Source organism: Pseudorasbora parva, chromosome 18 (assembly GCF_024679245.1).
Source record: "Pseudorasbora parva isolate DD20220531a chromosome 18, ASM2467924v1, whole genome shotgun sequence".
Taxonomy (NCBI): domain Eukaryota; kingdom Metazoa; phylum Chordata; class Actinopteri; order Cypriniformes; family Gobionidae; genus Pseudorasbora; species Pseudorasbora parva.
Window position 1 is genome coordinate 26,436,266 of NC_090189.1, and position 12,726 is coordinate 26,448,991.

At 38.4% G+C, this 12,726-nt stretch overlaps 1 protein-coding gene across 1 annotated transcript; it reads right to left on the minus strand.

The window, feature by feature from the left end:
- Positions 1-3: 3 nt before the first annotated feature.
- ca4c (carbonic anhydrase IV c) lies at positions 4-12,199 on the minus strand. Its single transcript, XM_067424043.1, is given in 9 exon segments — positions 4-1,142; positions 1,145-1,310; positions 1,500-1,660; positions 1,789-1,855; positions 5,153-5,245; positions 5,358-5,503; positions 8,660-8,824; positions 8,951-8,995; positions 12,019-12,199. Coding segments are annotated over 9 exon segments (1,005 nt in total). The 5' UTR covers positions 12,074-12,199; the 3' UTR covers positions 4-1,035.
- Between the last annotated feature and the right edge of the window lie 527 nt (positions 12,200-12,726).

The following is a 12,726-nucleotide window of genomic DNA, read 5'->3' on the forward strand; positions in this document are numbered from 1 at the left end:
TCAGTCACTTCATGTCTTTTATTAACATCTTTGGAAACTTATATAATGTACAACTTACACTCCACATGCCCTGCATATGTGCACAATTATAGTTTGACCTCAAGTTTAATCATCAAATCATAGCTGTTTGAAACTCTAATTTTCCAGGGTTTTCCAGAAACATTTCAGAATTGTACAAATTGGCATTTCCAAGCTTGGAATATCTTATTATAATATAAGTAATACAAAGTCATTGAAAGTTACATAGTAAATTAAAGGGATAGTAAAATATCTAATAAAGTAAAATATCTAGCTTCCACATGACTGTGACTGGCGTAACTATGACGTCGGACGTAGCGTAAGCGCTTAGAACTGTGAGAGGTGTTAATTTCTGCGTGAGGCGGAAGGCCATCTGCAGGAAGCTAAATATTTTACTTTATAAAGTTTTAAATCTGGATATTTTGCATCGATTTGCTTCAGAAGGCCTTTGTTAACTCCCCAGAGCACTATGGATTACTTTTATAATGATGGATGCACTTGTTTGAGCTTCAAATTTTGGGCTGCCATTCACTGCTATTATAAAGCTTGGAAGAGCCATGATATTTTTTAATATAACTCCGATTGCATTCATCTGAAAGAAGACTGTCATATACACCTAGAATGGCTTGAGGGTGAGTAAATGATGGGGTAATTTTATTTGTGGGTGAACTATCCCTTTAATCTTAGTGGAGGTTCAGAAAGCTTCAAACAACAGATCCCAAGTGGTTTTGTTTAGTATTTTGTAGACATTTATACTATATATACCGTTTTATATATTTGCACAATGACAATTGAAAATCCCCCTTTAAAAAACTTTAAATGCAGTAATCATGAGCAATCAAGTCATGGAAAACAGAAAGTCAGGTAAAGCTGCCATGTCAAAAGAAGAACGAAAGTAGACAATAAAAAGAGGTAACATTGAGACAATTATTATTTGTGAACAAATAATAACAAAATAATAATGTCAGGATTCACAGCCATAGCATGGTGGCAATGATCCATTCCAGTAACTTCAGTTCAGTGCTTGAAAGATCGATTAACTGTACTTTGTAGAAGTTTAAGAACATCCTGTGTTAAAAGAGGTGTCTTCTCTACCAGTTGGTGAAAACACCTTTGCTGTCCAAAACACAGAAAAGGCACATAAACAGGGAGATTAGATTGGGCAGGACACACAGACTGTGAGATGGCACAGATGTGTAAACAACTCGTTCATTCAGTTTCTGCACAGGACGGAATATTCCAGTCATTGGATTTTCTGTTGCGAATAGCAGCTGTTTATACATCGACGTCAGCTAAAGTAGAAAAAGAGGAGAAAGGGGTCAGTACATTTGAATTCAAATCTGCCACTAGTGAACGTAACCTTTCCATAAATATGTACTTAATTAATATCTCTAAGTATGTCTTGAGATATTGGTGATTCTAGTTAAATGACTAACATCTATAGATCTCAGTCTGGTTAATTTAAAAAAGTCTTTCTGTACCTGAGTATCGCTTATGGGCAGAGTCTGATGGAAAACCGTCCACACAACGGCCTGTTCACATCCTGGTGTGGTCAAGGAACCAGAGTACCGAAAGTAGCTCAGTGTATTGGCTTGAGGAACGATGTCAGTCAGTCTAAAGTTTTCAATTTCACTGCTGTTCCCTTTTGATTTTGCATAATGTAGAACAAAAAATGCAGACAAACAAAACATGTTAAATAGATAAACTAATTAAATGAGAAATTGAGTTCCAAAAAAAAAAGATTATGCAGTCTTTCTTAAAGGTACTCACCTTCATGTCGGACTTTTCCTAGAGCCTCTATAATTCTGTCAAGATTTTTGTTGTTCTCTAAAGACTTCTAAAGGGGGATGACAAAAGTCTGTGTTTTATTAGTTATTATCGGCATGGTTCATTAAGGGATGTTTCACCCAAAATGGCTACAGAGTGAATTGTGAGGAAGGGGGCTGTCAAGTCCCAAATGATAAAAATGCAACACAAAATGTCATAAATGTAGTCCATAAGGCTATGGCTTCAGCGCAGTATTTATGAAGCCTATATTTTTAATAACCTTTTATGCAAAGTGAAAAGAGTTATGCAAAGAGTTTATTATTATATTTATTATTATTATTATTATTTTACATACTTAATCACCACTAGATCACATTTATGATATTTTCTATGATTTTTTGTGTGATTTTTTTCCCCCTTTAAACCACTTCCACTGTTTTCTCTCCGCTTCGCCTTCTTCGTTGCTTTGGACGGTTGTAGTGCTATCCAATAGAGACAGAGCGACATGCGTCATAATTTGAAAGCCACACCCACCAGGGGGGGGGGGGAAACAACCATCTCCATTGACTTTCTATTGCGTGAGGCTGCCTCCTTGTTATTTCTGACTCAAACAAAAAACGAACAATGTCTAAAAGCTGATATGTACAGAAAACAAGCTAAAGAAAACAGAACCAAAAACCCAGAAATTTTTATAAGCTGTTGACCCCAAAAAAACAGCGTTTAAAGTAGGGGTGTCCTCGACTAAGGATTTACACATTCGAATCAAAATTGTCGAATCTTTCTATGGTCGACCGATAGTCGAATCATCTATGTGTGTGTGAATGGGTTGGGGGGGGGGGGGGGGCACGACACTAGTCTACTAATAAACTAACCTAATCAATCTAAAAAAAGTTACCTACCTAGAGACGAAAAGAGCACTGAGTGCATTTACATGCACGTTCCTAAGGCGATTGTGCCTAAAGGCACACTGCACACCGGATGCGAAGATCAGCGCTGTGTCTCAGGATCTCAAACCAGACGCGCACATTATATACGCGCAAGCTCAATTTTGAATCGACTTCTGACAGAAGAGCTCCACAATCTTGTAGCACAGGGTGAAATCAGTATACATGGATGATTTGAGGGAAATATAAATTTAATATAAAACCTTAAATTGGCGCTCTGTGGCGCGGCAGGATTTTAAACAACTTCCTGCCTCGCCGTAGACAGGCACTGAAGGCCGCCATCGGTGTGTGTACACTCATTGAATGCGTTCAAATTTTAAAGGTGCGCCGCTGGGCTTCGCTTCGCAGTGCGAAACTCAGCGCCCTAAAAGGGATCGCACACCGGACATGAAGCACAGCGCCGCGCCTGTTTTACACCTGCGAAGATTCGACTGTGAGATCGGTGGTCGAATCCGGCTCCGCATATCGATGTATCGAATCTTCGACTATTCGGGGTCACCCCTAAAGGTCATACATGCAATAGAGACAGAGCCTAACGTTATATTACACTTAGAACTACCCCCACTGTAGGGGAAAGTAATCAGTGGCATGATATATATAATATATAAAACTGACAATTTGCATATTTTACAAAATGTTTACTGCACAAGTAGGCATACTGAGTGTCAGGATCCGAAAATTTACATTTTTTTCTGCTGAAGTTTCACGTCTTATTGCCTGTATCCATTTTTGTCTCCTTAAACGCTCGTTTTTATAGACATTGTTCTGTTTTTTGTAATGAGTTCGAAATGACAAGGAGGCAGCTTCAAGCAATGCAAAGTCAATGGAGAGCCGTGTGGGCGTGGCCTAAATACACTCTGTCTCTATGGTGAGTTTCCAGACCCAATATCTTCTTGATGTGGGTTTGGCTTGTCAGGCTACACCACTTCTTCTCCTGTGTCCAAAACTTGTTCACTTCTTGAAGAGACCCGGTCCAGAGCTGTTATGGTGTCACATGATTTTCGTGCATCTAACCTGGACATTGCCATTTGCAATATCAGACCGAAAATATGGCAAAAATCATTTACTATGGTGATAAGCATATGGTGATTTTTTTTTCTTAAGTATTTAAGTATTTGAAATACTCAAATACACTCCCTCAAAATATTTTGTTACAAACTACATTTTATTTTTTCCACACCTGCAAAATACAAATGAAAATACTGCCCATAGATATATTGTTCAAATCTTTGTTTGCAGATTGAAAACAAACACGGAAGAGAGAAGACAATGCTGAATAAAGTCTTTGTTATTTTTGGACCAAAATGTATTTTCAATGCTTCATGAGATTCTAATTAACTACCGTATTTTCCGGACTATAATTCGCTCTTGAGTATCAAAAAAACATAAGTCGCACTGGACTATAAGTCGCATTATAGGGCAGAAGCAGAGCGGGAGCCCACGCGCATGCATGCACCCGCTCGTGCCCGCTCACTGTGCATAACCGAGCAGAAGAAAGAAAGTTTGAAGTATGTGAAAAACTTATGAGGGACTGGCGAAAAGCAGACGTTACTTTAACTGTAATGAAGAAAACAAAGAAAGCTAATCGCGGACTGTAAGCAAGATGGCCAAAGCTGAAGGAACGAGTCCACAGATGCTTGAACTCTCTGCCGGGAGAGGCTCAGCCACACAAGACTATGCTGTAGCAGTGTGAATCGTTCTCGGCTGCATATTTTACTACATGCAGTTTGTAATTTGCAGAATAAGATTTTCTTTATGGGGGCATTTTGTTTGTGTTCAGTCTTTCTAAGTTGTCTTTAAGTTTTTTTCTGTTTTCAGTTATTTTTTTCAGGGGTAGGCTACAGGAGCAGCATAGAGCGCCCTCTCACGGCTATATGTTTATTCTTGTCAGTCAGTATGAACTAAATTTGATGTATAAGTCGCACCTGACTATAAGTCGCAGGGCCAGCCAAACTATGAAAAAAGTGCGACTTATAGTCCGGAAAATACGGTAACTGATGTCACATATGGACTACTTTGATGATGTTTTTATTACCTTTCTGGAAAGGGACAGTACATACATTCAATGGAGGAACAGAAAGCTCTCGGACTAAATATAAAATATCTTAAACTGTGTTCCGAAGATGAACAGAGGTCTTACGGGTGTCGAACGACATTAGTTTAAAACAATTTTTGACAGAAAAACTTGGGTGAACTAACCCTTTAAGATGACAACGACACAAAATGACTAAAAAAATACTAATATTAAAATGAAAACAAAATATAATAAAAAATAATTCAAAATATGAACAAAACTATAATAATATCTCAATGATAATAAAATAAGTGAACTGAGTGAACTATCCCTTTAACAGCGTATGTTCAGATGATTTCCAAACAAAAAATTCTATTTATTTTAATTGGTATAATTATGAGATAAGTACCTCAAAAAAGAAGGCAAGTGCTGCCACCCCCGTAGCGTCTTTTACAGCCTCTGTCATGTTGTCATACTTATCTTTTATGTGAATAATATGGAGCTGGGAGACAAATTGCATCATTAATACCCATCATAAATTAACTTGAAGAAAATATTAGGCTTTGTTTGCATTTAATCCTCCTTATATCCTTTACTGAGACATGGACTTTCACCTCCATGGGATAACGCTCCCCATCCACAGAGTGCTCTGAGCCCTTGCCGTCATCCTCTCCCCAGTGCAGGTGGAACTGAACGGCCTTGTATGTGGCTGATAGACCCCCACCACGGAGCCGCACAGATTGAGGGAGTGTAAAGTGAGCTGGGAAGAAGCATAGAGCATATTATACTTAGCTCTACGATTGCAACATTTAAAATTCATTTGAACTCAACTTAATGGAATTTTAAGTGAACTTAAAGTCACCATGAAATGAAAATCGACAATTCTTGTTTTTTTAATGGAATATTGCAGTATGTATTATAAATGATCATGGTTGGCTGTGATAGATAGCTCACAAAGACAAGGGATCATTGAAACAGTCTTTAAAATGATACACACGAGAAAGAAACACAACCGACTAACAACATGACGTTAAACAAACAACAACAAAAACAACATGCAAGACAGGACAGACTGAATCTGAGGGTTTAAATACATGTGGGCAAACAAGTAGCTTATGAGATAAACACAGAACTAAAAGAAACTAGAAGCAATGACAAACTAACTGCAAACAGAAACAAAACACAATGAAAAATGAATGTGACATTACACCCCCTCCCTAGAAGGCATGTCCTCACACCATATAAGTCCAACAGGGTGGACAACCTGGAGGCTGGGGTGTTTTAGGCTGGAGAGTATGTTTCCAGGGCAGTAAAAATGTTACAGGAAACCAGGTGCAGGCAGTTCAGGTAGCTAGGAAAGATTGGCCTCTGTGTCCTTGTCTGCGAGAGCCGACAAATCTGGGATTGCCTTATTTGCCGTGTCTGGGAGAGCAGGCGGGTCTGGGGGCGGCCACTGTAGCCGTGGACGGGTAGGAAACCCTTGTCCGCTGGAGTCGACACTGGACTCTGGTCAGGGGCTGGAGTGGCTGTGTGTGGCCCAAACACACATAATAGCAGCAATATAAATGGTGAGGACCATCTCTTCGATCCTACCATGGCAGACAGAAAGGGCAGGCTCTGGAATTTCACTCACTGGATTGGACTGCAGAATTTTACTCACTGGAATTGATTGGGGAAGTTCTCACACTGGAACAGACTGGGGGAATTTTCTCACTGGAACAGACTCTGGAATTTGGTGTGGGCTCAGGAATTCCTCTAACTGAAACAACTCAGGAAATGTTCTCAATTGAAAGGACTTGGGGATACCAATCAATGGAATCATTATGACTACTTGCATTGGCAATGCTATAATTCTTGGAGCAGGAATTTTTCTTACTGGAACAAACTCAGGAACTTCATACTCAGGAACTGACTCAGGATTTGCATTCAATGGAAATATTGTGACTCCTTGGACTTGGAGACACGGTGACCATTTGTATTGGCTGTGCTTGTCAAATACTTACCCGCAGTATAAGTCTGGCATTATGTCACAGTTGGCTGTGGTCGATAGCTCACGTGGGGATCATTAAAATATTCTTTAATCTTTCTTTTCTAATCTAAACTCAGAAACTTGCAGGGATGCACAGGATAAAGAAACAAAATCAACGAGCAACCTGACATTAAACAAACAACAACAACAACAACAACAATGCAAGATGGGACAGACTGAAACGGAAGGTTTAAATATGGGGAAAACAAGTAGCTGATGAGATAATTAATGAAACACACCTAAGGACTCAAAACAAACAAGGAGGGGACTAGGATGAAATAACTAATTAGCAAACTAGAAGCATGACAAACTAACTGCAAACAGAAACAGACACAACCAAAAACAGAACATACATGTGACATTCTGTACAAATCCGTATTTTTGTGCCCTCATAATCTTTATTCAAAATAACTTCCCCTCCTTCTTGCAGCGACATCTCTTCTCTGATGTCGAGGGCGAGACAACCTGTCAGATCACAGCAATAGCAAACCACAACCATCCAATCAATTCCCGAGAGAAAAAATCAAGTCCCACCACACATTATTTTTCTTGTTTGAGAAGCTGTTTTACTCGGATATGTCACAATAGGGAAGAAAAGACTATATCGTAAGTTCAGATTCATGTTCACATTTAAAAAAATAGTTCATCCACTAAACTTTTTCCATACCTTCACGTTGTTCCATGCCAATAAGACTTTTATGCATCTTTGAAAGATAAATTAGATTTCTGTCCCTCCATTTAAAGTCATAGATAGATATCACAGGCTGATCTCATGAAATGGTGCATGTATGACACGCCAATTCGTATGCCATTTTGGCGTGCTATCAAGACACATAATCGCTTTTTAGCATGTTTATCAACGCCATTTCATTCTACCCCCTACACTGCCCCTACCCCTTAACCTACCCATCACACACACACACAGCCCCTAAACCTACCCATCACAAGAAACATTCTGCATTTTTACATTTTCAAAAAAACATAATTTAGTATAAATCCATTTACCTTGTGGACACACGCACGCACACACACACACGCACGCACATGTCGCACGCACACACACACATATATTCAGACACATTTTGAACGTGTAACTCAAACTCTTACCCTAAACCTACCCATTTGTGTATTATAAAAACAGGATATAACAGGCAGATACGACTGCAGGCACAATTTATTCACAAAGTAAAAATATCCCAAGTGTTCTGAGGCCAAACGGATTTGTGTGAAAAAAATCCCCAAAAGCGATCAGTCGAGTCCATCCGCCAAACATTAATAATAAATTTCAAATATAGCCGCTGGAAGAAACGTCACTTCAGCTTTGACAGCACTGGCTGTCGTGTGTCTCGTGACCAATTGCGTCATTACGTCAGCTTTGATTGTAAAATGCCATTGGCTCGCGTTTGTCTCGTGAGTGATCGCGTCATTCTAAAGAGTCGTGTGTATCATTTGAATGAGAAATATGAATGAGTGTGTGTTCTGTTCACATAGGGGCGCGATCATCATTTCAGCGACTAAAACATTAAGATCAACTCTGTTCTTCACATGAAGATATCGTATGACTTCAGAAGACTTGGAATGCAACATGAGTTCATACTTTTATACTGTTTTTTGGTCCGTTTTTGCAATAAATACATGTGACTGTATATTTATTTGCCTGTTACATGTTTTATATTGTTGGGAGTTGGTAGGTTTAGGGTAGGAGTAGTTGCTCCAAAATATAAAATTAGGTTATAAATATTTATTCTGTGAGATCAAGCTGGCAAAATCTCATGGCGTACACATACACGTGGAGATGATGGTTCGTTTCGGCCTAGACATAACGAACCATCAAAGAACAAACCAAGCTTTAGGTGAACTATGCTTTTAAAGTTAATTTCCATCTACCTGATTGTCCATGATTTTCCACACTCATATTGAAAGGGTTCTCGTGGCCATCGAAGATAAAACTGGTGAGTTTCGGGTCATGCTTCACTTTGCGTGTGATGATATTGATGGGTGATTGACTCTTACATCCACATGTAGGAAAATCAATTTTCCACTCTGAAGGTCCTGGATGACAAATGGAAAACACATTGTTCTCAAGGTATACATTCATCTGTATAAGAAACTGTGAACAAGGACTTTGCTTTAGTGATGACAATGCAAAAACTTGAGAGGTTGAGTCCTGGTTCTTACCTCTACATTTGGTATGACAAGACTGGCTCTGGTAGCACCACTCGCCTGGAACAGAGAAAACAACCTGATGCAACTGGCTTCATGAAAGAACCACTATTGGAAAGTATTTAGATCTGTGACTCCAAGGTTCAGAGCGGTCTTAAGCACCAGTTATAATGGTGGTCATTAACTAACAAATGTGTTTATTTTACAGCCATATAAAGCCATGCTTTGATTCACAAAGTTTTTCCTGATAATCAGTGACCCATCTAACTGAGTCCCCTTCCTGATCACCAGGTTTGATTGAGTGCAGAACATGTGCTTGAATGCAAGGGCACCTTAAGTGTTCTCATATTACCCACAGTCCTGTACCTGTGCACTTTCATCCCATTCAGCTTAGTTTGCACAAAAAGGAACATTCTAGTATCATTTACTCACCTAGAAGTGGCTGCAAACCTGAATGACTTTCTTTATGAGACACAAAAGAAGATATTATTATTTATTTATTTGTTAACATTTCAGCTTTTTTTTCCTTCATTTAATGAAAGTCAACAGGGACCAATGTTAGAACCCAATTGACTTTTTTGTTTGTTTAATAATATTCTCCAGTCCACAGAAGAAGTCATACAGGTTTACAACGACATGAGAAAATAATTACTTTTTTTGGGGGGGGGGGGGGGGGGGGTTATTATACATGTATTATATATGTATTATATCTGCATCTGTCCTGTAAGTACAAGCATGTGAAATCATAAGGAGACGGTGAACTTTGAAGAGGTCAGACGATATAAATGATATGCACAATGTGACCCTATGTTAAAAAATAACTTGTCTGGATTCAATAACCCAAGATGCACCGCGCTACAGGCTAGATTAACCAGTGACAAAGCAAAATGACTGACAGTCAGAGTAAATGTGCAAAACATTGCAACTTGAACTTGATATGTGCAAGCATCATATTGAGGCCCCTTGTTTTACACACAACATTGATCTAATTTTATCTGGAATTGTGTTTAAAAGTACCAAAACATTCTAAAAAATGCACACTTTATAGTACAGTTTGGAGTTCTGCCTACTTGTGGGTCATAATTATCAAAAGCCCTTCCCATATCTTAATGAATTACCACCACTTTTCAAATAATTCTAACATCCCTGTTTTTGCAATTTCGTGGAAAGGATAATTCAAGTGTATGCAATGTTGTTTGATATATCAAGTTCAAAACAAAGTGAGCGGGTAGACCAGACACAACGGAATTAACTATTTTAGAGTTCAAGAATGCGTGTCCACTCAAAGGACAAGGAGCAGGAGAAGGAGAGGCTGTGATTCGACTAAAATTCTACCAGACAGTTGGTGGAGGTGTTTATGCATAGGAACTGCTGATTATTGTTACGTGCCAACAACAATACAAACATTTGCAACAATTTTTAAGCAAGGTTGAGATTGGTTAAGCAATCTCAAGTCAACTGCTTTCAGTCAGTGAACTTTCATTAGCCTATAAGGCTTATTTAGCTATACGGATTTGTTTTAAAAATAGGCCTAAGTTATTTTATTTTAAACAGCCTAGGATCATATCTTTTTATATAACCCCAAATGTAAATTAGTAAATGAACTTTGACCCTTTTGTTTATGGATCATTATAATAAAAAAAAACATGTCGTATTTCTTAAGTAGCCTGATGTAATTATTTGCAGGTATTAATTCCTAACTTAGGTAGATAAATAAATAAAGGTAAATAAAGCATGGCGGACCATGTGGGGCTTATGCTCATTTACAATAATTTCTATAAAAGTGCTTACTCATTGTTTATTTGAGGGAAACTGAGTAGAAAAAACGGCGCGTAATTATTTAGCTAAGGCAAGAGAAGCTGTTATAGCTACCTTTTATTTTACGTAGGCTACGACTTCCATAAACACTGCATTGTAGGGGCTAGCCATTGATTGTTGTTTTGCGGGCTATGTGACGTCAGATCTAGTACGAGCCGAGTAGAGTCAGTAGGCTACACGCCACGGTTGGGAAGTCACGGGCGTTGAATGCCGTTCCAGTGCACTTTCACGGGTAGTTGGAAAAACGCGGCATAACTGCTGAGTTTTTCTTAGCAGACAAACTTGCCACCCTCTTTCACTTTTACTGCTAACCGTTTATTCACTCATTGGGAAAGTCTGTTTACTTGCTAGAAGACGGTGAAGGGATGGAGTTGTTGGTGCTACAGGTAGGTAGGCTAACGTTACTAAAAGAAAATGCTCTCTGTAACTTACTCCTTATTCACTGACACAGCCTTAGATTTTGAAATATTATTATTTCATTTTTTTTTATAGAAAACAACAGATGCAGCAGTAAGACAAAAAACAACAAAAAAAGTTATATTGGTCTCCGACTATTGGACTGTAGATAAAACGGTGATATTATAGGCTACACCGCATTATTGTGGATATCAAGTTGATGTTTTAGGTTGTTGTTTTAATTTATTAATGTATACAGCTATAATTATACACCAGCTGTATCTTAATAACATTTTGTAATTAATAACACACGTTTTAAGAAGTAGAATAAGTAACGTTCCGGTTAATTTAGACAGTGTGTGAACTCATAGCAGCTATGAGTGTTTCACATTTGTCCATTAATGGGACATCATTGCTGTGTGTTCATTGTTGCGTGCAGACAGGTCTATGTGATGAATATGGGCGCACACAAAGCTTTGCAGACTGTAGATTTTAAACTGTTGTTGTACATTATTTTATTTTAAATTTCAAATAATTGTATAAAATAACTATTCAAATAATCTTATAAATAATACAGTAATGGTATACTCAATAGAAGTCAGGCCTACTGAATATTGCATTTTTAAATTTGATTCTAAAACCATGATCAAAAAAATATTTACCTTATTTTAAAAGAAAATGTATCTTATTTCTATGAAAAATGTAATTTAGTAGTATTTTGTCAGCCCAAAGTTCACTCTGTTTCTCATATATCAGTCATCATTCAGTCAACTGTGTTCAGTGACAGAGACAACTAGCCAACCAGAAAGATATAGATAGATAGATAGATAGATAGATAGATAGATAGATAGATAGATGATCTATCTTACCTGAGCAGAGCTTTAGAGCCAACAGAACAGATGAGAGGGAGAGAATGGATGCCATGACTACAATACCAATTCAACTCTTACTGCCTTGTGTGACATGAACCATTTTTATACACACAGGGAAAGGAAGGAGGAGAGAGAGAGAGAGGGCGAGAGAGAGTTTTACAGGTAAGAGGTGAAATGACAGGTGTAGGGCAGCAAACTAGGGCATTTGAGGTCCTTGATGAGGACATTAACTCTCACAATACAACCTACGGTCAGTTGAACCTAGTCACGTTTTTCCTGAACTCCAGCTAAGTGAATTTGCTTTATCATACAGCCTGTAGAGGGCAGTAGTGCCAAACAAAAACCAGTTTATTATTCCTGTAGTATGGTATGGAGTTTTAAGCACTCTGTAAAGTTTGTCTTTGATGGCACACACATGCTTCAAACCCTCAGCAACACACATATGAGGAGAAATGAATGCTAGCTGTCTTTGAGCGACATATATCCATGGAGGAAATCATGCCAGTCCCTCCAGGTGACTCTGAGGCTAATTAAGCACATTGGGTGTCAGGAAATGATTGGACGTTTTGACTCGAGTGACTCTTTTGAGAATGATGAATGATGAGGAACAAGGCGGCCTGTCTTGTTAACCATGTCTTGTTGCTTTGACACTGAAATCAGTTAGCACGACAAAAGCGTCTAATTAGAGATAAGGGAAAACAACAA